Source organism: Arabidopsis thaliana, chromosome 3 (assembly GCF_000001735.4).
Source record: "Arabidopsis thaliana chromosome 3, partial sequence".
In the NCBI taxonomy this organism is placed as follows: domain Eukaryota; kingdom Viridiplantae; phylum Streptophyta; class Magnoliopsida; order Brassicales; family Brassicaceae; genus Arabidopsis; species Arabidopsis thaliana.
Genome location: NC_003074.8, coordinates 15,650,018 through 15,675,188, shown reverse-complemented (window position 1 = coordinate 15,675,188; position 25,171 = coordinate 15,650,018). Strand labels below are relative to the sequence as shown.

Here is a 25,171-nt window from a genome sequence, read left to right as displayed (position 1 = left end):
TCTTTAAATTTTCTTTTTTTTTTTTGTATCAAGATTCGTTTAGTCGTTTTCCTTGTGTAGCACAACCATTTACAATGTCAACCCATAAATGGTAAACAACATCTCAAGTCTCAACCCATAAATAGTTTTGTTTGTTCCATCCGCCTGGAACTATTCAAAGCGTTAGTCTTGAGAAACGAGAAAGTCTATAGATTTCATTTTATCTTGTTCTTTAGCCTTGTTGCCGCTAGGGATGTTATTGTAAACTAACCCACCCCATTTAAAACATATCCCAATTATTCTAAATCCATTTGATCCCATTTAAGTTTACATCTATTCATCACTCCTGTAGAATCAGATATCAAAATATGTCAACTTTATTAACTTATGAACATGAGTATTTATACAAGAGAGCCATCGTATATGATAAACTCAAATCCATAAAATATAGGCTCTATAACCTTATCTCAATATATCATGATAATATATGATATTATCCCAATACTCCCCCTCACGTTGGAGTGTGAAGATCCTGAATGCCTAACCTGGACATAAGATAAAGAAACTGATTGCGACCAAGTGCCTTAGTGAATATATCAGCTAGTTATTCCGTAGTACGAACATGATGCGTTTGATAATGCTATCTCGTACTGCATCGCGGACGCAGTGACAATCGGACTCAAAATGTCTAGTACGGTCATGAAAAACAGGATTAGCAGCAATATAATAGCAGCTTTACTATTACAATACAAACGAGTAGGCGCAGTTTGTTCAATATCTAATTATTTCAACAACTTACGGAACCATTTAATCTCACAGAGAGCAGCATATATTGCCCTATATTCGGCTTCTGTAGAAGAGTGAGACACATTCTTTTGTTTCTTAGTCTTCCATGAAATAGGTGAGCCTCCAGCAACACAACGTAAGCACTAAGAGACCGACGAGTCAAAGGGCATGTTTGAAAATCCGAATCATAATAAACTTCGAGGGTCAAATCTTTATCATCTTTCAACAAAATACCTTGACCTGGGGAGCCTTTAAAAATTTGAACAACACGCAATGCAGCCTTGAAATGAGCTTTCCTAGGAGTTTGCATAAACTGGGATAAGACATGAACATAATAACTCAATTGAGGCCGAGTATGAAGAAGATAGAGCAAACGACCAACTAGTCGACGGTATAGTTTACAATCCTGAAGCAATGGACCATCATCGGAAGCGAGTTGATGGTTTTGTTCTAACAGAGTTAGGGCTGGGCGAGAGCCAAGGTTACCACTGTCAGAAATGATGTCGAGAGCGTACTTGCGCTGAGATAAAAACATACCTTCAGATCCATGATTCACTTCAATACCAAGAAAATATTTCAACTTCCCCAAATCTTTCATGGAGAAACAACGCCCGAGAAACTCCTTGAATTTCTGAAGCATGTACCCATCGTTACCGCAGATCAAGAGGTCATCGACATAGATCAACACGCGAAGTTCAATGCCATTACGTGCTTATGAAAAGAGTGAGTAATCTTCATAGGATTGAACAAATCCAAAACGCAAAAGAGAATCTGACAATTTTTTAAACCAACAATGCAAAGCTTATTTCAAGCCGTACAATGACGTACGAAGACGACAAACTTTGTCGGGATGAGAGTGACGAAACCCAGGAGGGAGCTTCATGTAGACTTCCTCCTCAAGGTCACCATAAAGAAGCGTTATGAACATCCATCTTATAAACCTTCCATTGATTTGCAGCAGCAAAACAAAGAAGAGTACGAACCGTAGTCATTCGCACAAATGGTGCAAAAGTTTATTTGTAATCTTCTCCTTCAACTTGTTTGTTTCCTTGAACTACTAGACGAGCTTTGTATCATTCCACTGTTCCGTCGACATTATACTTAGTCTTATAGACCCATTGACTTCTAATAGCGACTTTCCTAGCGGCAAATCGACAATATCCTATGTCTTATTAATCTCTAGAGCATCAACCTCCTTAAACATTTCATCATTCCAAACCTTGATCTGAACAACTTCTTTAAAATGTTTAGGTTCGACGTTAGTCGTGATGGCAGGGAGAAAAGCTTGATCACCTGGGAAAAAACACTCATCGGAGATATAATTGGTTAGAGGATAAGAGGAAGTACCTTGGACCGTTGACGAGGACTGATCAAGAAAGTCGGAGAGAGCGTGAGGGTTTATTGGAGAGCTTGTGGCATTATAAAGCACGTAGTTCAAATAGATTGTTTAATGGGTCGCTTTCCTTGACGTGGAGGTGTGATTTCAACAACCGAACTTTCAACACCTACCAAGGGTTGGGGATTACGATCCAGAGTTGTGACAATAGGAGAGACGTTGGTAGACACTGTATTATCACCGGAGACAGAGCCCTTGTTCGGAGTAGATGGAGTATCAAAAATAGGGGATACTTCGACCGGTGTAGAAACAGAAACCGGTTCAGAAGCAGTATTCGGTTCATTCACAAAATCTGGTTCAATCACAGAGTTCGGTTCAATTACATAATCCAGTTTAGAAACAGAGTCCTCAGCTAAAATAGAATCAGAGTATGTGTTATTATCAAACACAACAATGGAGCTCCCCCTGTCCGGATTAGTCGTAGAAACCATCCAATCTTCATCGACAACAAGAGGAGCCGAAGACACATGAGCGGGATTAGTGTCTGTAGTCGCAAAAGGAAAAACATCTTCTCGGAAAAAAACATCACGAGAGACTAGGAACTCATTCTTCCCAATATCAAACAGTTTCCAACCTTTCTTGGGAAAAGGATAACCTACGAAAATACATAGGCGACTTCGCTCCCCAAACTTATCTTTATCACGAGAGACACGACGAACGTAACAAGCTGAACCAAAAACTCGCAGCTGATCATAATTTGGCTTGGAGTTATGAATAAATTTGTAAGGAGAAAGCCCATTATGAATCGATGAAGGAGAGCGATTGATTAAGAATGCAGTTATAAGAACTGCTTCACCCCAAAATATAATCGGGAGACTAGCTTGAAACAAAATCGCCCTAGAAACATGAAGTATATGTCGGTATTTACGTTTTACACGACTATTCTGTTGTGGAGTCACGACACACAAAGTTTGGTGAATAATCCCATGTTCCCTAAAGTAAGATATAAGCATAAACTATGTCCTATTGTCACTAAGAACCACTTTGAGAGACTTCCCAAATTGTTTTTCTGTATATGCCAAGAAATTAGTAAGTACAATACGAAATAAACTGCACCACAAGATGACGGGATGCGATATAGACCCCAAACATCACAATGAATCAAAGAGAAACACTCTATCGATTTATTGATACTAAGAGGAAAAATTCTCTTGTTTGTTTAGCTCTAAAACACACGTCTAACTAGAAGAACTAGAAAACACCGGTAAAGAAGAAAGCACCGAAAAACTAGGATTTCCTAAACTGATGCCATAGAGCTTGATCAGAAGAGACGTTCGTTGTATGAATCTTTGCGGTAGCGACATCCGTAGGATAATAAACCCCATCACGCTCTTCACCGCTTCCAATCAAAGTCGTCGAAAATGGTCCTGCAAAACGCAAATTGTATTGGTAAAAGTGGCAATACAGTTTTTTGTTTCACAATTTTTGAGACGGAGATCAAAGTACACATCAACTTGGGCACATGAAGAACATTAGTTAGGGCGACTTTATTTGAAAGAGGGAACACACCCATATTCAAAGCAAAGGTTTTGCTACCGGCCGCAAATCCCATCGAGTAGGGGGGTATAGGAACAATGTTAGTCAAAAGAGAGAGCTGCCCAGTCATGTGATGAGATGCTCCAATATCGAGAATAACATTGCCAAATTTTGTCTTACCGGACAGTTTATCATAACTTGGATTGCCCATTTGTCCCTTGATCATCTATGCGAGAACTTGCAATTGGTCTTGCGAAAATTCTAATAAGGTAGATGGATTAGAGCTCGTTGCGTGAGCTGTCACCGGTTGTCCTCAGCCACGACCAGAACTGTGACCTCCTCTGCCACGGGTGTTAGAACCACGACCCCGCCATTACGTTCAATCCAACTCGAGAAAACCGACAATTTGCCAACAATCCTTTTTCTCGTGACCCGAACGACCACAATTGGAACACATCATGGACCGAGGCTTAGTGATAGAGGAGTCTGATCGTCCTCCACGCGTATCTCTTGTCGCAAAGATGTCAAACTACTTTGATCGCCATGTGTTGCGAAGCCAACCACTTCTTGTCTCTGCTCACGAATCCTGACTGAAGCAAGGCGTTGTTCTTCCCTGATAACGCAAGGGTATATTTCACCAGGAGTAGGAAACAGATCCATTGCGATAAGCATTGTGCTTAAACCACCAAACCGAGAGTCGTCGAGACCCAAAACAAACAAGTGAATCTTCTCGTCTTCTCTTTCTTTTGTTGGTTTGCTAGTAGCACCACAAATACACAACCCACAAGAACACACTGTGACTGGCTTGAAGATTTGATATTCCTCCCAAAGATTACACAAACGACCATATCAAGAACTGATTGCCCATCTTGTTTACACGCAGCAAGTTGACCAATCAGTTTATGAATCTGAACCTTGTTTCCCACAGAGAAACGTTGCTCTAAGTCCATCCACAACTGGTGAGCGCCGGAGATGTACGTCATCGTAGACTTTACTTTCGGTTCAATGGAAGTTCGAATCCAACCAACAATCATTAAGTTGACTGTTTTCCAATTTTCAAAGTTTGGATCAATAAATTGTGGTTTTGGAATTGAACCATTGATGAACCCTGTTTTACGCTTGGCTTGGAGTGCGTTCACCATATCTGTTGCACAAGAGTTGTAATTGTCACTAGATAAGTAAACTGACGAGATCATAGCTCCAGGAGTGTCGGAGCTAGATAACATATAAGGTGAAACTTTCACCGTTTCTGGCAGACGAGCCATCATCAACGAGAGACATGTTTTCCTCACACGAAAATACGAGACTCTTAACCAAAGAGAAGAAAACTTAACCGAATCGAACACACTTGATTGAAAATACGAAAGAGAGTAAATTTCTTATGTTTTGGTAGATCTTAGCTTTGATAAACTCAAATCCCTAAAATATAGGCTCTATAACCTTATCTCAATATATCATGAGGATATATAATGTTGTCCCAATAATCCTCATTTAAACCTATTTAAAATATTCTTAACCCATTTAGACCCATATAACATTGTTTTTAACAACATAATATAATCAATAGTTATTTAAAATTTACAGATTATTCTATTAAATATTGATAAATTATTATATTACTGTGAATGTTGATATTACTTTACGATTTTGGCAGCAAATATCATTTTGTGAGTGAATTTGTTTTTGCAAAACAAAACTTTAGCGACAAATACAAATTTTAGGTTTTGGTGAAAAAACGTCGGTTTACGGTTTTGGTTGGAAAATATTGGTATACAGTAATATAAATAAGTATGTTCGAACGATACGCTGGTGACACTATGAGATTCGTCTCCCTGGTACAGATGTAATGTTCTATTGCACAACACTATTATTATGTTCTTTAAACGATGTGATACTTAATTATGAAAATGTAATTTGGATATCGACAGATAAGAGAGTCAAGGGCAAAGGTGATACTGGTAGCTAGAATGGCATGTTCTATTACACAACACTATTATTATTATTATGTTCTTTAAACGATGTGATACTATGATTATATTTTTGATTGGGAGTTTCAAATGGATGGCTTGATTCGCGTTATGGTATGATTACATTATGTATGCTCATCCATTCAAATTTTTTCTGAATAGTTCTCATAATGAAAAACGTTATTAATTAGGTCGCAGCCTCAAACTCAAATGTACACAAACGTACAAGACTTGGGTGAGAAAGACGCTAATTCTGGACTTTTGATCTAAAAAAACGTTATAGGAGTGGTCCACGATCATTTCATCTAGACATGGACATTGACGGGCCAGCTAAGAACTCCGTTAAGATTCATCTAGAGAAGCAGAGACTTCCACCTGGAAAATCAAGGAGAAAGAGTTACTTGAAGGTCAAGAAATATGTAGCCTGCAGGACTGATAAAGATGCTCAGATAAAGTTGAGCCTGTACGACCCTTACGAGTTCCATCTTGTGAACCCTAACCGGCAGTCTTAGTTAAGGAACTTGGCCGGTTACAAGCTCTTACCTAGTGGTAATGCTGCAAGTTTACTCGATAATGATGATCCGCCACATATTAGAGGGGCTTTCACAAACAATCAGGAACTCGGTTTAAGCTCGGTTGGTTTGACAGGTTCAACAAACTTGATGTATAATCGATGAAAGTTTTTGGTTTAAATATAGGTGACTCGGTATAACCGGTCAGAGAAATGGGCTGGAGGGCTTTTGATGTACCAGAACCGTGGTGAAGATACGCCACAGGTTTGGTCAGACAGGTACCCACTTAAGTAGTAAATTGCTACTGAATTGGTTAATTGACTAAAAGCTTTTACAAGTCATGTTACTTTGTATACTTAAACAAGCTAAAATTAAATTTCTTTTTCATCCTTCTGGAACCACCATAAGGTCATTATGGCCAGAAATGTATGATCTTTGGTGATTTTTATTTATCCAGCGTTATAAATTATCCACCCATTAAGAAAGAACAAATTGATTCACATGAAATCGTTAGACAATAATAAGGATAGATCAAAGCCATCCTTCGACTAAAAAACCCTTTATACCTTCAACATACCTATAACGAAGGGAAGTCAATCATAACAAAAAGAACAGAATGATCCATACCAAAAAGAAGCTCTATGATATAATACTAAGAAAAAGCAAACACCTTAACCTCAACGCAATAATCTACCATCAAAACAATAACGGGAACAAACAATAGATCAAAGCTATATATCCGGCAAGTCAAAATTCCTCTGCATTTCTCGCATTTCACACATACCTATTCAAAAAGAGCTACCATCACAAACATAAAAAAAAGTCAGAGAAGCCTCCAACAATAAGAAGTCAGAATACAAAGGGAAACATATAACTGCACTGTTTATTAACAATTGTCTTGTGAATTCGTGTTATACCGTTACTTAATAACAATTATAAACTATAAAATATAATTTTTCTTTAAATAGATACAAGTTGTAAACCTTAATATATACTAACGTTAAAATCGCCTAGACCAACGTTTGGACATCAATATAGAATATCAGGTTACATCAATGTATCAAATTCAATATGAAATATCAAGATACCATAACAATAATACAGAAATATCAAATTCAATATGAAAATCTGATTTTTGCTTTACTATTAGCAGAAAATTCATGATCTGGACATAAGTAGTTAGTAGATTAGCCTAAGTTAGTAAAAATTAAGTTACAAACCTAAAAAACAAATTTGTCACAAAACTAGAATTTTTTTATTTTTTGGAATACGGGTTAAATCTTTAATTTATTATTTTTAGCACCACTTATCAAATCAGTCTGATTAGAAAAGATTATATAAAATCAAAAAATATTTTGTGGTATAGTGCTACTTAATAATAATTGTAAACTATAAAAATAATTGATGACAATTATATAAATTTTTTAAAAATCGTAAAATCAACGCAATTGGCGGGAAATTTTTCTACAAAAATTTTCTACTAAATTACGGAAAAACCGTAAAATCATTCTCAATCGTCTACTAATATTTATTGTCTAACCATTTTCTTTCTTGTGTTATAATTTTGAAATGTGATAAAATAAAGAGAATTTATAATAAATGATTATAGATTTGAAAAGAATGTACAAACTAACCTTGAGTCACAGTAGCTTGTCGGAAACATATTGGAGAACACATGTAATTACATAAATATCCTTTGTAACATGTTTTTTTTCCGAAATACATGCGATAACATAATATCTCTTTTTATCTTGTTATTTTCTCTTATTACATAGTATTTATAAAAAGCACATGGTATTTTATGGAAAAAACATTCTATTCAGTTTAATATCTCTTTTTATCATGATATTTTGTAGTAATACACATTTTTTATTAAGATCACACGTGATTTCTTTAAAAATATATTCTTATTTTTTAGTAATACACGGTTTTATTAAAATCACATATAAATTTTTTTTAAGGATTATGTTCATGTAAGAAAATTTCATAATAATGTTTTTTCTTAAAAATTCATGACGTTTTTTTAAATAGCATGTTTTAAAACTAAATATAACATGTGAAATTTTAATGTTACATGTTATTTTGAAAAATTACACGAATGTGTTTCGTTTACAGTTCATCTTACAACAAATGAAAGGTAGCTTTGTTATTTCATTTCTTCCGACAACATGGGTCCATGGTTATTTTGTAACAAAAAACTTTCTCTCTACTAGTTTCTTAATTTGTATGTTTTATTTGGTTATCTAATATTACCCTAAAATAAACTTAGCAAATAGAAAATGAATTTTATCAAATTGCCTACACCAATGTTTGGATATCAATGTATAATATCAGGTTACATCAATATATATCATACCAAGATACCATAACAATAATACAAAAATATCAAATTCAAAACTATTAGCAGAAAGTTCATGATCTGGACATAAGTAGTTAGTAGATTAGCCTAAAATAGTAAAAACTAAGTTGCAAACCTAAAAAACAAATTTCTCCCAAAACTAGAATTTCTTAATTTTTTGGTCTGAGAAATTAAAAGAGAAAGACGTTTAGGAGGGCAAAATCGTCAATTCAAAAATACCTCATTTTACCTGTAGCTGGTGAGATCTCATTTTATAAAGGAGAAGGAACATTCACTCTCACGCGCTTCAACTTTCTCCAGAAACAAGAAAATATCACAGCAAAAATTTTCTCGAGAAAATCCGAAGAAGACAAAAAAAATGGCGGATCAGCTAACCGATGACCAGATCTCCGAGTTCAAGGAAGCTTTTAGCCTATTCGACAAAGACGGAGATGGTCTCTTCTTCTTCTTCTTCTTCTTCTTCTTCTCTCAGATCTCTTTCTCTTGTCGTTTTTTTTTTAGATTTCTTCGCGGTGATCGTGAATCTCTGCACATTTCGTTTATTGTTTCATGTGATTTGAAGAACGATCTCGTTTTGATTCGTTCAGTCTTGCTCACATCTCCAGAGTGTTTAGGGTTGATTTTTGCTTCTATAGAAGGATCTAGAATATGTAGAATCTCCTTTAGTATATTCGTTGATGATTACTAAGATTTGTAGTTATGGAATCTTGTTTAATTAGGTTATTCATCATATTCTAGATCCTACATTGGAATCGTACATTGGAATCTAGTTGTTTCTCTGTGATTTACTATGATTCTGAACAAATCCTGTGATTATAATCATGCGGATTTGTACGTTCTCACAAAATTTAGTGGCATTGTGGTTTTAAGATTCAATTGTAACATGTAGATTTATCTGCAGATGTTTATACTCAAAATCTAAAAAACGAAATTTGGTTTATTGTGTGATGTTGCCAAATAGAAAAATAGAGAAAGAAGTTGATAATATCATCTCTGTTGTTCTTCTTTACAATAGTTGAGAACTTGCAACGGTGTGCATTTTGTGATGCTTATTGGCAATACCATCATATTTAGAACATTGTGCATTTCCTGGCCTTTGATTAGAAAGAGGCTTTAAATGTTGCTTGGTGGTTTGTGTGCAAAAAGTTTCTTTGTTAACTTGGTAGATGTTTCCCGAACAATCAGTTTTACTTGTCGTATACTATGATTGGGGTTTAAGAGTATTTTACTAAGAGCATTTTTGAGCTTTCTTGTGAGAATAGGTGCATTTCCTGGCCTTTGATTACTAAGAGAATAACATCATATTTAGAACATTGTGCATTTCCTGGCCTTTGATTACTAAGAGAATACCATCATATTTAGAACATTGTGCATTTCCTGGCCTTTGATTAGAAAGAGGCTTTAAATGTTGCTTGGTGGTTTGTGTGCAAGAAGTTTCTTTGTTAACTTGGTAGATGATTTCCGAACAATCAGTTTTACTTGTCGAATCGTCGTCCTTTTAAATGAGATATACTATGATTGGGGTTAGTAGTGTAAGGATATTTTACTAAGAGCATTTTTGAGCTTTCTTGCATTTGAAAACTTGACATATTACTTGTGTTTAAGATAATTGGTTTATATATCTTCCTGATCTTGTTGACAATATTAGTGTTCATAAAGTTATACTCGGAACTCTTGCGTTACAAAATCTGAAGTTGTGTCCAATTTTGGTTTGATTGCAGGTTGTATCACCACAAAGGAGCTTGGGACTGTGATGAGATCACTTGGGCAGAACCCGACAGAAGCCGAGCTCCAGGACATGATCAACGAAGTGGATGCAGACGGGAACGGGACAATAGATTTCCCAGAGTTCCTGAACCTAATGGCACGTAAGATGAAAGACACTGATTCAGAGGAAGAGCTTAAGGAAGCCTTCAGGGTTTTTGACAAGGACCAGAACGGTTTCATCTCGGCGGCTGAGCTTCGTCACGTGATGACAAATCTTGGGGAGAAGTTGACGGATGAGGAAGTCGATGAGATGATCCGAGAGGCTGACGTCGATGGTGATGGTCAGATCAACTATGAAGAGTTCGTCAAAGTCATGATGGCAAAGTGAGATTCTTCTTATCCCTCGAAATCCTAAGCATGTTTTTCTTTTACATCTTTAAAACTGAGAAAAGTAATTTATTGAACCAAAAGAAACAGAGAGATTTGCTTCCTTGTTTGTTTTGTTGATCGTGATTTTTTGGTAACGTTGCTTCTTCTTTGCCTTTTGGTTTTGTTATTGTCCGTGACGTTTGAACTCATAATTTGCTTTAGTCTCTCGAGTCATGACCACTTGATGATGTTATTTTCTCTTTTCTCTAAAATATTGCAGTTTATTGAGATCGACTAATTATATCCATTACGTGGAGAAATAATTGCTTACTAGTTGCAAAAACGTGCACTGTAATTGTTTAAAATTTAGTGTCTTTGCAAGAACAAAGTAGTAGTAAAAGTTCTTGGGATCAAACATTTTCTATTTCAAATACCCACTTAAGGCCCAATGGTATGGTTGATAAGGCTGTTAAGGTTGTGAGGGTTTATTAGCTGATGAAGGCCTATCTTGTGAGTAATAGTACTGTCAAACTACTCCATCTTGTGTGGTTCTCCCCTAGATTATATTTGAAAAAAAACTAATTTATCTACGTATAGACATTTTTCTTACTATAACATTAGCTCTAATTTGAATTTGATATTTGGATTTATAATACACATAAACGTATATAATAGTTTGTTCTATATGTTTTTTATTTAATTTTATTTTATATGTTTATTTAATTATAGATATAAATTTTCCTCAATTGTTTAATTTTTTTCTATATTAAAATTGAATTATATTTTATTTTATGCAAAATCAACTTTTAGTATTTACAAGTTAGTCATTAAAGTTATATTTATAACAATTATTATAATTTCCACTATACTAGTCATAGACTCATAGTTCTAGTATTAGTATCAACTATATACTAATAGAACCATAAATTTGTTTGTTTTTTGTTTTTTTAATAAATCTTATCGACTGATCCGGTCGGCCCGTATAAACTATAAGTTTGTTTTTATAGAGTTTTTCTAATTTAGTTATTGTCAATTTAACATTCAAGCTCATTAAGTTTTCTTTAGTAATATGTAAGACTCTTTTTATGCAATTCAGTTCATATATCTCTCTTCTCTTTTTTTTTTTTTTGTGACGAACTAAGAAACAAAAAAGAATTGACATTTTACAGTTAATTCTATTATCTTCTTCATTTCTAAACCCCAAAGAAAGAAGGAACCAACTACTCGGTTTTTATTGTTTCTTGTTCTCAGTCATGTTTGGGAATGCGCAAGTAAATTGATAAAGAAAAGGAAGAAGAAGAAGAAGAAAAAGAAAAAGAAGAAGACCAAAAATGCTAAAAGGAATGAGAAAGAATTGATCCAGCATAACCCCTCACAGCCCGAGTCACATCGCGTTCCTAGCCGTTTGAATCTCCTCTGCCACCGCTCTCATTCTTGCTCGATTCTATAGCTCACTGTACTTGCTGATCAAGAACTAACTTAAAACAATGAAGACGAAGAATAGTGAAAGCTAATAGTAGATAACTTGCATATATCGAGGGATTGTTTAAAAAACATAATAATAACCTTGTATATAGGCTACGTAATGGCATAAAGAAAAGATTGGTTGGTGGATTACCATGCGAGCCGCTGGTAGAGGACTAACAATTATGTACTTGGATTCAAACCATTTAGTTTAGTCCTAAGAAAAAAAATTAAGTTACCAAGTTTATCTCTAGGAATTTAGAATTTTAACAGTTTTATAGATTTATATTCATCTTGTAAACGATAAACGATAAACAAAACCAGTAGTGTCTCCAACCGCCGAAATGTTAACAATTAAACGATAAACATAGATTTTTTTTTCTATGATCAATTTTAGAAAAATAAAATTTACAAACAAGTATTTTAATTATTAAACTTTGAGAGAATGAAATGTAATAAAGAAAAGAAAAAAAAATTAGAAAATTTTTTTTGACCCACGTCTCCCTCTCAAATGCTCTCTTTCTCTTTATTTAAATCTGTTACACCTCTCTTTCTCTCTCACCAAACAAAAACTTTTTCGAATATTTTAGTAATTATAAATAGTAATTGTACTACTTCTCCAATTAAGTTACGGAAATGTACTGTTTTCTAAACAAACTCAAAGAAAAAGGTTAAAAAAATTAAAGAAACAAAAACTATAACACACTAAACAGTCTTGTAACAACTGAGAGATAAAAGTAGAAAAACAAATGAGTTAAAATCTATCAAAATGTTTAACCATATATAATGTCATGATAATATCTCGTAAGTCACTCGCATGTAATATCAACATCATCTTTACTGTCATGGAAGATTTTATTGCTCAACACTTAGTGACCAAGACTTAATATACTATTGCTGCTACTCCATATTGTAGATTTTATTATTCTTGAATGGTTTTTTGTTTAAAACTAGAAAAAGACTGGACAAGTCTTCATTACGAGAATCAGTGTGTTGGTGATGATGTATTGGATTATGTTCCCATTTCCTTCGCATCGAAAGACGATATGGCAAAATAAAGATCGAGAGTAATGGTGTTTATATACCATTCCACAAGAAACTACATCAAGAATTAAGTTAAACTATAGTAAGATATATAATTGAATTCTTTACCAAATATCGACATTGTTATATAATTGAATAACATAGGAATTTCTAAAAGTTTTCCATCAACATAGGATAATAATAATAAAAATAACTTATGATATATCAAGAACAACAAACCCATTTTATTTCAATTATAATATCAAATGAAAAATAAATTTTTTCACACCAACTACTTCCTTAAGCATTACAACATTTCTTATTATTTTGGTTAACTTACATAAATAGAGCATATGATTTAGACTATCAATAACCATAGAAAAACTCATGGACCTTTATGATCTGAGTGACTCGATCAAATATCTTCAGCGGGTCAGGTAAAGATTTCGAGATAGCGGGTCGGGTTAAGCATTTACGGATCCAGTCCATTAGCTTGGGAGTGTGGTCCTCGACACTAAAACCACCAATAGTCTCCCATGTGTGGAACCAAGGGTAGTAGGAGATGAGAACCAAGTCCACCATCGAAACGTTGTCGTTTCCTCCGAAGTAGACCTTATCTCCAAGCTCTCTTTCTAACACTTTCAATATCTCTATGAACTCTTGTTTCGCTTCTTCTTGTTCTTTGCCCCTCTTTGTCCACGTTCTTCTTCCAGCGTCAAAAACCTGTTTATATTTTTGTATATGAATCACAATGAAATTGAACTTTTAGTCTCCTTTCGTTGAACTTTTTATATACACACCATAACATTTAATATTATGAAGTATTTAGTAGATTGTATTTGTTATTCTTAAGTATCGTCCAAAAATGTAACGTTTTAAGAAAGTCTAGTAGTACCTTTTTGTCAATCAAATCAGCCCAAAATCTACACTGTGACTTCTGATAAGGATCAGAAGGTAGTAGACGGAGAGTCTTATCGTCTTTCCAGACCTCATCGATGTATTCGACTATGATATTGGACTCGCATACCGGTTTACCGTTGTGGATGAGAACCGGAATTTTCTTGTTAACCGGGTTGCTTTGGAGCAATAGATCGGTCTTCTGACCAAACACATCTTCTTCCTTGTACTCGAACTTGATCTCTTTCTCCTCTAATGCCATGATCACTCTTGCTCCGAACATGCTTGGCCAGAAGTTCAACACCACCACTTCTTCTTCTGACATCCTTTTTTTTTTGATCTTCTTCTTTTTTTTTGGTTTTCAATGACTTTTCTTTTGGTGAAATGAACTTGGTGGAGATCAAAGCCCTTTTATGGCTCTTAACTTATAAGGGCAGTTGACAAAAAATATAAAAAATAATAATCATATAAAGGTGGATCAATAATGATTATGATTTAATATTTTTTTTGTGATGCATGTGAGGTAATGTTGTTTAATCCAATAGATTATAGATAACTTCGTTTGATACGTCATGAGTCGCAAGTGGTTCTTTTTTTTCTTTTCTGTTTTTAACTGTAGTGACTTGTCCATTTATAATCGGCGTTATATGAAAGAAAAAGCAATATTTTCAAGACATATATATGTTGTTGATAAACAATGTTGCAAGTGAAATACGACAACGTTGAACTGCTACAATTCAGAAAAATAAATCAATCAATATTTTTTTCCATTGCTGTTTATCATTTTGATTAATTTCTCATAAATTATAAGAAGAAAAAACTTCCAAATTTATAATTGTTTACTTAAAACCATTTACTAGAATTTGGCTAATTATAGGCGTATCGTTTAAAAATATTTATATATTTTAATGTTGCCCTACTATTTTTTTTTTCTTCTAGGATAATAAACTTTTAAATGACTCCAAAGAAAACAAAAAACAAATTAATTTCTCTATGCTTTTCTTGTATAATACTCCCTCTATTCCTTTTTTTTATTTTCTAAAAAAAAAAATTGTTTCAAAAAGATTGATTTTTTAAGTTTTCTATGCCATATTTATTAGTTCTTATTAATGAATTGTAAACTTTAGTAGAAATAATTGAATTTTATTGGCTTAAAATCATAGGAAATTGTAAAACACAAACACTAATACATTTAAAACCAAATGTAATATATTTACCTTAATATATGTGTTTTTCCTAAACAATCAAACAAAAAAAAACAGAAGAAATAGTTAATTAAACTTATAATAGCCCATGTCAGTTATGTTTTGGGGCATGTGGTTCAAGTCCCAGTGGTGAGCCGTGACCACTCTTGCATTTACTTCTACCAAAACGGTGCATGTGGTCCGCGTCCCAATCGTGCGTCGTGACAACTCTTGTATCTGCTTCTACCAAAATGAAATGTTTTAAAAGAAATATACTACTGATTACTGAAGCATGAAAAAATAATCAAGAAATGAAACAGATTATTAAATAATCTTTGAAAGAAAAAACTTGTAGCAACTACGAGTTAATTGAATGAAGGACATAAACAAGACCAAATACAGTATATAATGTATGGTAGACCAAAACGAACTAGCTTCTATGGACCTTACTTGCTTATAAGTCAATGTTCTTCTTTATAATATTGTTTTCTTTTTTGCCTTCTTTCGTTTTCTCCTTTATCAGCTTATCTCGTGCAATCATTATTAGCTTTTCTAAGAAAATAATGCAGTTGCTTTATGTGACTCATTTTCTCAAAACTGAGCTGTACACAGACCAAAAAACAATTCTGACAATATATAAAATTATTGAGAAAAATATAAAAATAAAGTTACGAACTTTCGAATTTAAGACGAAAAAACATTAACTTTAGAAATGTCATTAAAATGTATCATTTTAAACCCAAATACTACAGAAAGTTAACTCTGTCATTCTTTAGTTAAGAAAAATTTAAAGGCATGTCTAAAATGATTCAGTCAACAAAATATAACCATTTTAATTATAAAGTCAAACCAAACTTTAAAATTTAAATGACATTTCAAAAATTCATATTTTTCGTCTCAAATTTGAAAGTTTTCGATTTTTTGCGACATTTTTCCCTAAAATTATTGGCTTGAATTAAATGTATTAGTAGATCCGTTACCTACAAAATGACTTATATGTTTTGACCAGAAAGATATAACACCTTGACTTTGAGTGAACAAATTAGTAAATGATAGTATTACATACAAAAATATATGAACATTATTAGTCAGTCTTTTGGTGCCGAATCATAGAGAAACACAATCACTTCAACTGGATTCTACCTTTTACTGGAATCATAGAGAATCATAGTTTCCCATTGATTCCTCACTATAAGGAGAAAGAGTAATGGATTTTACCTTTTACTGGATTTGGGAAATGTAAGGTATGAACGTTAGTATCAATCCTACGAGCTGTACCAAATTCAACACCAAGAACACCATCTCATCACCTGTATGTGTAGTTTTCATAAAGTAATTAAAACACTGTCTTTCACATAAAATTTTTGATGATGATTCGCAGTTTTTAAACCACGGCTAAAAAATTAGTTTAACATGTACATGGTGCAAAAATTTGACCTGGAAGGAATGTAGCGTCTTGTCTCTTTTGCGCCCATGAGAATCTGTAGAGTTAACAAAACATGGATAAAAGGTGAATTAGCAATGTGAAGCTTGTCTACATCTTGTACTTGCTAATAGTTTTTGCAAGAATGTGAGTGCATTTGACAATACTTACAAGACCCCTCCACCGGCAGGGCCAAATGATTTGAAAACAGACATCGCGGTCATAGAAATGCCATTAGCAGCACCTCTCTGATTCTGAGGCTACAATGTTATATTAAAGAAAAGTGAGAGTATGAGCCATGGCAGAGGAAGTTACCGATGTAAAAGATAGAGATACACTAGCCAAAGAACTATACCACAGCTTTGTTCAACATGATAAACAGTCCTGTGACAAGTGAGATCTGCACATTACACGGAAACATATTTAGAATCTTGCTTATTATGAAAAGCATCAGGGTTATAACAAGAACTCACAGACAAAGCGTTTTTTATGATGGATGCACAATTTATCACCAAATGGAGAGTCACCCCAGAAAGCAAAGCTATATAGGGGTAACACGAAAGCAGCGGTATCAGCAATACCTGAACAACAAAATGTAAAGAAATGAACAGGATGGGATTATTGGACAACCCATTCCTACTCCGAAAAAATAAGAGCACTTTGGTGACATAGGTGGTCAAATCAATTCTTTTAAACCTCTCCGTCTGAATTACCATATTCTTCAAACCGGGGTGTTACACCATTCCTAATATATCAAAGCACATAACATCATTCAAAATAAAGAAGATTTACCGCAGAAAGACGTATAACCGCAAGGAGTCCCACGGATTTCTCCAATGGCGGGTATACCAAAAGTTGAAACACCAGAAGCCCAAGTCCTGAAAGAATTGTAACTCAAATCATGATAAACATCCAAGGGGGAGATGGATAGACAATACATCAAGAAACTAAAGAAACAGAGTTGAAAACAACGACTGTATACAAAACAATAACCAAATCAGTATGAACCACAAAGATGTGAAGCCTAAAGATTTTAAATAGATAGATTTTACAACGACTGGTTAAGCAATGAGCTCCTTCACAGAGAAATTGCAAATAAGTAGACATAGTTTTCTGGACCGATCCACCAAACAATGTAAGGTAAATAGAACAGCCACCTGATATAGCTAAAACTTCACCAACATCTTGAGATGAGAAGCTCAATCCTCCATAGCTTCGGTCACTAACAGCCCAGAGTGAGAATATCTTGCAAAGTTACAGAAAAGGGCACCCAAAATATCATATCCTCTATCGAAGAATCAATCGAAAAGCTACAGTTAAAGATACCCCCATATGATTGTATGCAAGTGAATTGTAACACTCTTACCTCATTGTATGCTATCTCTTGGAGGGAAAAAACACAATAAACAATGATGATAGCCATCAATGGACGATTCCTCAAGAGACTTGGCTTATTAATTATTTTCTGTTCATCAAGTCCTCCTCCTCTACTTTCATCATCGTTTAGCTCTGTTGGATTAAGTCTCCCTTGTGCAATTCTACAACGTGTATGAAGAGTTTCCTGTATATATTTATATAGATTATAAGCTTATATTTGTGAGTTAATATTTGCAGTCTTAGCTTCATTCAAATCTTAATATGATCAAGTCATACACACAATAGCTCTGGAATTCTTAAGAACTCATTTATGATCATAAGTATTGCAAAGAAATATTACCATATAGTAAAACTTGTTGATGAAAAAATATGATTACGGTTTTTGTGTACAAGTACACTATTTTATGTTAACATACTCACAGGAAGCCACCAGCAAGCGATGAGAACCGCAGTAGCATAGACGGATATAACTAAGCTCGGCAGAAAATATGGAAACCTGTAATGCACAACACCAAAGCACCTATTGAGGAAACAATTTTTGCTAGCATTTGAAAATGGATGGAGCCAAATAGTAATAGTTTAATAAACTACCTCCCAAAAACTGAACTCTGGGAAAATATATTTGGGTACTTTTCTGCAGGCTAACAGAACATGAAACAGAAGCCAAGTCAAGCCTAGCAGGAAAGGTATAAAAGCTACTAGCTCAGATTTTTAGAATCAAGAGTACCTGAGCAAGATAACCTCCAATAGCAGGACCTAGTATCAATCCTATACCTCTTGATGTACTCACCTGAAACATTAATGCAACAAAACTATTCTTCCTAAAGACGAAGTAAACATTGGCAATAATGACGAAATAAAATAAAGAGTAGACAAAAGCCTCACGACAGAAAGACTAAGAGCGTTATACTCTTCGCTAACGACTTCTGAAGCATATGCCTGAAACATGGCAAAGTAGAAAACAAAACCTGATCATTTGCTCAAATCTAGAGCAGTCACTTAATATAGAAAGATATATAGTGGTATATTCTTTCACAAAACTAAGACATACTCTTATAACTCCAAGTAAACAATTGAAGCAGCCAAGAAGAAATCTAACGGAAATTGCAAGCCAGAAACTTGTGCTTAGACCAAAGAGGGTATTGAATATGATCCTGAAAAGAGTCAAAAAACCTACTGATAAAAAATCTGTAGACAAGAAAAATCAATACATCTTTACTCTGATGAACAAAGTAAAAAAGCTAACACTGAGAATGTCCCAATGAGAATAATAGGTTTGCGACCATAACGATCAGCTAATTTCCCCCAGAAAATAGATGTCAAAGCTCTTCCAATCATGAATGATGATCCTAACAAAAGTTATCAACATCAAGAATCTTCCAAGATTAGTTTTCAAGCAACCACAAAGAGCCAAAACTTACCAACAAAACCAGCATAGAAACCAATATCTTCTTCTTGTTTTGCTATATGGAAGTCTCTGATCTGCCACAATACATATTGGTCATTCTCTAAACTCAAACCAAGCTAATTCAATGGAGTTAGAAGCAACAACAACTTAGCTTACCATGAAATAAATATATGGAAACAGTGAAGATATTGGAAGAGCTGAAATTTGGCAAAAGCTTTGAAACATTAGTATAAGAAACACACAACAAAAGCACAAAAGGAGAAAAAATCTTATTAACCAGTGCAGAGTGACACGAGCCAGATGAAGGAGAGGTGCAAGTAAGGAACGCCTCGTTGCTGTTGCTTGGTTCGATCAATGATACAGCCAGGGCAGTCTTCGTTCTTCTCCAACAGGATGGTTCTTGACTCATCATCGGCCATGATCGGAACCACTGAGTCGGACTGGTTGATGATAATTTAATTTTTATTTCATTCCAAAATTATTTAATTTGTTTTTAGGATAATTATTTTCTTCGGATGATTTTAAGAAAAAGGTTATTCTAAAGGCGCCAAATAAAGCTGAAATGATTCTGAAGAGAACCAAATAAAATATCTCAGTGGTGTTGTTTTACAAACAAAATTTTAATCCAAGTGGTACTTTTTGTAATTGATTTTTTATCTTTGAACTAAAATAGACCCGCCCATCTGCTCGACTAATTAATAAAAAAAAAAAAGAATTTGACGGATTTATTTTGGCCGAAATTTGTTGATAAAAATCTTTTTTTGCGAAAAAATTGACGGATAATTTTTTGGCGGGAAATATATACTTTTCTTTATTAATATTAATTATATTAGTTATTTATATTTAATATTTAATTAATTTTTTGGATGATATTTATGAAACTTTTCAAATGAGGTGCTATTTTTGAAAACAAAATTTTTTGTGCTATTTACGTTAATCTTATTTGATCATATATATGTGCCGAGTGGTGATATATAAAATATATGATTTGCATATAGATGTTTTTGACTGATTTAGGTAATTAAAATTTACTACTAATAAAAGAAGCTCATTGAGGCTTCTTCATGTGTCCACATCAGCATTTTCATAGTTGCTCTTATGATGCCACATAAGCTTCAAATTTTTCAATAATAAATAAATAAATTTTAATGCCACATCAGCCATTCTATGAACATTCAATTTCAGTTTTGCAAAATCAAACGCCACACTTATTATTATTAGGCTTCATTAATTACTCGGTTACATTAACATTTTAATAGACTTAAAAATGAAAAATGAAAAAAACACGTATAGGCTATAAGCCCAAACACACACAAAAATAATCCAAATCTTTTAAGCCAAATCCAAAACTACCTTTTTTAAGGCGAGTGATTTTCTTTTGTCAACCTGAAAAAAAAAGTAATTTTGTTAATGTTTAGACTATAACATTGCGTAGGATTTTCATATTGTAACTCTAAATTATGTTTTGAAATCTAATATAATATGAAACATTAGATGAGTTTAAACACACACATACAACTTTTACAAAAGGTCAAAATGGAAGAAGAAAAAATTAAAAAAAAAAAAGACCACAAAGTTAGGAAAGAAAGTATGAAATGAATAATTTATGAAAATAAAAATAAAGAATAATATGATTGAATCTAATAGAGATGGTTAACAAGAATTTTTTTTTATCTTAGAGACGATTACAATTAAATTAGAGATGGTTAACAAAAAATTATAAATATTAGAGATGATATAGATGAGAAAAAACTATATAAGAAACAAAAAAATAAAAAAATTCAATTTGTAATTAACAATTAGAATGAATAGATCAATAGTATGATACTAATAGTATCATATAGGTTATATTTAGTAAAATGTTAAAAAAAAAATATAACTTTTCATTGTATAAATAAAATTAAATTTAAAATTAAGTTAATTAACCTAAAAATGTCAATTGTTAAATTATTACCGGGCGTAGCCCGGATTTTCTTCTAGTATATAATAAAAAGTATAGATTTAGTAATAGTAGCTAAAGAAGAATGTTTTAACACATTGATTTTCTTGTTCATTAATCATATATTTTCTAGAACTGTGGTTATTAAAAGATGTGACATTTAGAATAATAGGTAATAGCATAAAAAAATTTAAAAATTGGTTGGTTTGTTGGAAAACAATTAATTTGAACAGTTACATAATTTATTTTTTTATTTTGTTTCTTTTTTGTAACATAATTACTGTGTTTAATACTTATTGTGTTATTGTCATAGACATTTAAACGCCGAGTTTTTTTTTGGTACAAGGTTAAAGTTTTAAACTCAGAGTTTTAAAACGTGGTCCATGATCCCAAACCTAAAGTTTCGTATAATACAAAGGTTGGTCCTAAAATGATTATGCCCAATATTTTCGTTGTTTTGTAGTATTTGTTATATTAATACTTTATGTTTGTTTTTTTAATGTGGACAAATAATTTTGTTTGAATACGTCTCTTTTTTTTTCACAAGTGTCTGATTTTATTAAATTGAATCAACAAACATTGACTAAAATAAATAAAAGAGAATATTACACGTAAAGACACTATTTAGAAACTTTGGCCGTAAAGATACTATTTAGAAACTTTGGCCATAAATAGACACTTTAAAAGCATTAGTCACTTTAACTCAGTAGAATTACCCTTTTACCCTGAAATCGTTGGTTTAACAAAACCTAACAAATTTAGCCGGTTTTTGGGTTTAATTTTTTAATCTCAATATCTAAACTAAAACCAATTTGTGAGAAACTTCTCTTTCTCACCCAATCCTTCACGACGATTTTACAGTTTCATTTATCTGGGCAGTTAAAATCATCACAACGCCGATAACATCATCTCGACTCCGGCGATCATCCCGACGAGTTTTCTACCGGCAAAGTCATTTCCTCGTCCCTCTCTCGTCGTTATCGTCAACAAAGCTTTCAATCGGCCGACATTAATTCGTCCTCTTCCGTCGTCGTCGTCAACAGTTGTTCTCCCGTCATCGTCTTCCTTTTCTTGTCTCTCAATCGATTCGTCGTTTCCGGCGTGTGCTAGTAACTTCTACTCGGTCCTCAAATGTAAGGTATTAATCTTCTCCAATCATTTTATTTGCTCCAATTATTCAATCGTGTGCTAATTTTATTTATAATATCCAACATTTTGAAGAGCTAATAGGTGAAGACATGAATGCTACGTTAGGTGATATTTCAAAAATGTTAATCACAAGACCTTATCTTCTTACCACAGACTTCGGCTTGCTTATCTCCTCATTGTTGACGGTGTCCTCATATCCTCAAACCAACCTATTACGTCTACATTAAAATATGTAGAGATGTTGGCAGATTTGGAGAAGTTCCTTAACCTACTGAGGTCTACGTAACTGACTGTCTATATACATGTGGATAAATGGTCAAAAAAACATGGATAATGTACTTTGGATTGATGTTTATTGTTCATGTATAAACTTATGTATTAGTATGAAACTACCATATGACTTATTAGATGACCATATGTACTGGACTGTTTGGACAATCATTAATGGACAAGTCTGTCTTTGATTTGCTGTGAATGTGTTTATAGCTCGATAAAATTATATCAACATGTCTATATACATGTGGATAAATGGTCAAAGAAACATGGATAATGTACTTTGGATTGATGTTTATTGTTCATGTATAAACTTATGTATTAGTATGAAACTACCATATGACTTATTAGATGACCATATGTACTGGACTGTTTGGACAATCATTAATGGACAAGTCTGTCTTTGATTTGCTGTGAATGTGTTTATAACTCGATAAAATTGTCTCAACATGTCTATACACATGTGGATAAATGGTCAAATAGACATGGATAATGTACTTTGGATTGGCGTTTATTGTTTATGTATAAACTTATGTATTAGTATGAAACTACCATGTGAGTCATTTGATGACCATATGGACTGGACTGCTTGGACAATCATTAATGGACAAGTATGTCTTTGATTTGCTGCGAATGTGTTTATAGATCGATAAAATTAGCACTTTTTTGTTTGCTCATCTAACATTATCATTGGAGCCCAACTTGATACAACCTCTCTAGCTTCTCGTCTTCCTCTCTTACAATAAACAGAATAATCATCACTTCTCTTTCAACCTCTCTACATTCCTCCCTCGACGTCACAGTTACATCGGCCGATGAAGAAATCGGAGCTACAAATCCATCAACACCAATCGGTATATCATGCCTTGTAGGTCGTTTCCTTTTTAAAACTTCTTCCGGAGGAGACGATGCAGAAACAGAGTCAGATCCAAACGATAACCCGAATCAGGGGGAGATTCCTAATCGACTTCTACGTCATCTCTCCAATCACAGTGGCGGTTAATTCGCTGCAAAAAACATCGTCACAATGCCTTGGTTAAGGCGGAGGCAACACAATTTAAATTGTTCCAGAGGTTTTGTTTGAAGGGAGAGAGATCGTTGCACAGTAATATTAACCAATTCAAGAAACAGTGACCCGGAGATTCCGAGACTTTCCATAGTAATTGCTTGGTCGGAAGAATTAACAACCATCGACATTGATATTGTGAGATAATTTCAGTCGGCGAAGGTAACTTTCTTTTCTCATCTGTAAATATCAACTGTTGATTTATTAGAAGGGAACCAAATCAAAACAAAATCTTTCTAACCGGTTAAGTAAATTTTTGGTTTAGATGAGTGGGGATATAATTATCCATTTATTTTTAAAAAACAAGGAAAAGTGCCTTGTACGTGAGAAGTGCCTCAAAAAGAATAAAAGTTTGTAGAAGTTCGTAAACATGTCCAATTCCCTAAATAAAATCCCCACAACTATGATTTTACAAGAATTCATTAAAACCCAACATGGCTCAAAACCAAAGCCTAATGAAGAGGATTGACATTGAGACTCCATCCCAAACATATGTCGTCAACCAGTACAAACTTTAAACACATGGAAGATGAGTAATCTAAAGAAAACCGACTTCGCCTCCGCCGTCTACCACCGATTCCGGTGAAAAAAGTCATCGCCGATAAGGATTCGACCAATAAATCTAGTGGATTTTCACCGCTTAAAAGACAATCGGAGAATGCGTCAAAAATGGACAAGTGGAGGTGGACCATATTCCGGGAAATGAGAAGAAGGTAGACATCCTAACTAAAGCTCTTGGAAGAATGAAAGTCAAAGAGATGAGAGATCTCATTAGTGTTCAAGATGTGGTTAAATATGGCTTCAAGCTTAAAGGGGAGAATGTTGGAGTAAGCTTGAAGCTTATTTGAAGAAGAAGCTATTCAAGTAAAAAGGAAATTGGGATTAGACATTACACGAAGTTGCCTATAATCTTTATTTGTATGTTTTCCTATTTAGTTAAGGAAATTGTCTAATTCTTTCTCTATAAAAGAGAGATACCAAGGTGTGGTATTCCTTAATAGTTTTAGAGATTGAAAGATCTAGAGGGCTTTAGGTTTTAAGTTATTTTCCTAAAGAAATAAAGAGAGTTATTTTTTATATTGTGTTCTTTATTATATCTCTAAAAGAAGAAGCAAGACATCTCGGTACACCTCCCTCGAGTACCTTCACTTTTCTATATCGTTTCATGCATTCCATGCAGAATTGATGACCACATAAACCAGCTGAAAATATCTGCTCAGCTTCGAAACTATTATCGAAACAAATGGCGCAAGTCATAGGCATATGTATGCTGATCTCACAATCTATTGTTTTTATAGCAAGTTTAGAAACAAAATTAGCTTGTTCTTTAATCACCACAACAGGGATACTAGATGTAAACTGTCGTCTTATGTGTTCCTGATACAAGACTCGGTGGTGAGCTTTGTATCTGATAGAG

At 33.7% G+C, this 25,171-nt stretch overlaps 3 protein-coding genes and 4 pseudogenes across 14 annotated transcripts; 3 read left to right on the top strand and 4 right to left on the bottom strand.

Moving 5' to 3' along the window:
• Window positions 1-484: 484 nt before the first annotated feature.
• Window positions 485-4,966, bottom strand: AT3G43825 (annotated as a pseudogene; the record flags this gene model as incomplete). Its single annotated transcript has 1 exon — window positions 485-4,966.
• A 446-nt stretch (window positions 4,967-5,412) lies between these two features.
• AT3G43820 lies at window positions 5,413-6,666 on the top strand (annotated as a pseudogene). The gene has a single exon.
• A 2,053-nt stretch (window positions 6,667-8,719) lies between these two features.
• On the top strand, window positions 8,720-12,189 carry CAM7 (calmodulin 7). 4 transcript variants are annotated; one of them, NM_001339107.1, is made up of 3 exons: window positions 8,720-8,909; window positions 10,197-10,566; window positions 11,803-12,189. In NM_001339107.1, the coding sequence occupies exons 1-3, from the start codon at window positions 8,834-8,836 to the stop codon at window positions 11,999-12,001; spliced, it is 645 nt and encodes a 214-aa protein (NP_001326523.1). In that variant the 5' UTR covers window positions 8,720-8,833; the 3' UTR covers window positions 12,002-12,189. The 4 variants fall into 4 exon arrangements, with proteins under 4 accessions (NP_001326523.1, NP_001326524.1, NP_189967.1 ...); NM_001339108.1 differs by lacking the exon at window positions 11,803-12,189 and having other exon boundaries at window positions 8,720-9,555; window positions 9,738-10,847; NM_114249.4 differs by lacking the exon at window positions 11,803-12,189 and having other exon boundaries at window positions 8,721-8,909; window positions 10,197-11,057.
• Window positions 12,190-13,201: 1,012 nt separating this feature from the next.
• Window positions 13,202-14,419, bottom strand: GSTU27 (glutathione S-transferase tau 27). The gene is made up of 2 exons (NM_114248.4): window positions 13,934-14,419; window positions 13,202-13,761 (listed from the first exon to the last, which is right to left on the bottom strand). Exons 1-2 carry the CDS (start codon window positions 14,258-14,260, stop codon window positions 13,405-13,407), a joined length of 684 nt encoding a protein of 227 aa, NP_189966.1. The 5' UTR covers window positions 14,261-14,419; the 3' UTR covers window positions 13,202-13,404.
• Window positions 14,420-15,062: 643 nt separating this feature from the next.
• On the bottom strand, window positions 15,063-19,870 carry ZIFL2 (zinc induced facilitator-like 2). Of its 5 annotated transcripts, none has more exons than NM_001339105.1 (18): window positions 19,605-19,870; window positions 19,484-19,524; window positions 19,341-19,401; window positions 19,166-19,268; window positions 18,971-19,073; window positions 18,805-18,858; window positions 18,647-18,709; window positions 18,511-18,560; window positions 18,340-18,415; window positions 17,909-18,103; window positions 17,700-17,787; window positions 17,335-17,420; window positions 17,016-17,123; window positions 16,898-16,942; window positions 16,714-16,802; window positions 16,557-16,600; window positions 16,338-16,429; window positions 15,063-15,356 (listed from the first exon to the last, which is right to left on the bottom strand). In NM_001339105.1, the coding sequence occupies exons 1-17, from the start codon at window positions 19,744-19,746 to the stop codon at window positions 16,341-16,343; spliced, it is 1,437 nt and encodes a 478-aa protein (NP_001326438.1). In that variant the 5' UTR covers window positions 19,747-19,870; the 3' UTR covers window positions 15,063-15,356; window positions 16,338-16,340. The 5 variants fall into 5 exon arrangements, with proteins under 5 accessions (NP_001326438.1, NP_974383.1, NP_189965.2 ...); NM_202654.1 differs by having other exon boundaries at window positions 15,103-15,356; window positions 16,539-16,600; window positions 19,605-19,805; NM_114247.4 differs by lacking the exon at window positions 15,063-15,356 and having other exon boundaries at window positions 15,957-16,429.
• Window positions 19,871-22,154: 2,284 nt separating this feature from the next.
• On the bottom strand, window positions 22,155-23,885 carry AT3G43780 (annotated as a pseudogene; the record flags this gene model as incomplete). Its single annotated transcript has 1 exon — window positions 22,155-23,885.
• Window positions 23,886-24,188: 303 nt separating this feature from the next.
• Window positions 24,189-24,602, top strand: AT3G43770 (annotated as a pseudogene; the record flags this gene model as incomplete). Its single annotated transcript has 2 exons — window positions 24,189-24,251; window positions 24,402-24,602.
• Between the last annotated feature and the right edge of the window lie 569 nt (window positions 24,603-25,171).

Coding starts and splice junctions, on each gene's coding strand:
- CAM7 (NM_001339107.1), top strand. CDS start 8,834: ATGGCGGATCAGCTAACCGATGACCAGATCTCCGAGTTCAAGGAAGCT. Junction 8,910..10,196: donor ATTCGACAAAGACGGAGATG/GTCTCTTCTTCT, acceptor GTTTGATTGCAG/GTTGTATCACCACAAAGGAG. Junction 10,567..11,802: donor GTCAAAGTCATGATGGCAAA/GTGAGATTCTTC, acceptor TCTTGTTCTCAG/TCATGTTTGGGAATGCGCAA.
- GSTU27 (NM_114248.4), bottom strand. CDS start 14,260: ATGTCAGAAGAAGAAGTGGTGGTGTTGAACTTCTGGCCAAGCATGTTC. Junction 13,762..13,933: donor CTGATTTGATTGACAAAAAG/GTACTACTAGAC, acceptor AAATATAAACAG/GTTTTTGACGCTGGAAGAAG.
- ZIFL2 (NM_202654.1), bottom strand. CDS start 19,746: ATGGCCGATGATGAGTCAAGAACCATCCTGTTGGAGAAGAACGAAGAC. Junction 18,416..18,510: donor CAGAGTTCAGTTTTTGGGAG/GTAGTTTATTAA, acceptor TGTGCATTACAG/GTTTCCATATTTTCTGCCGA. Junction 16,803..16,897: donor TCATGTTGAACAAAGCTGTG/GTATAGTTCTTT, acceptor ATAACATTGTAG/CCTCAGAATCAGAGAGGTGC.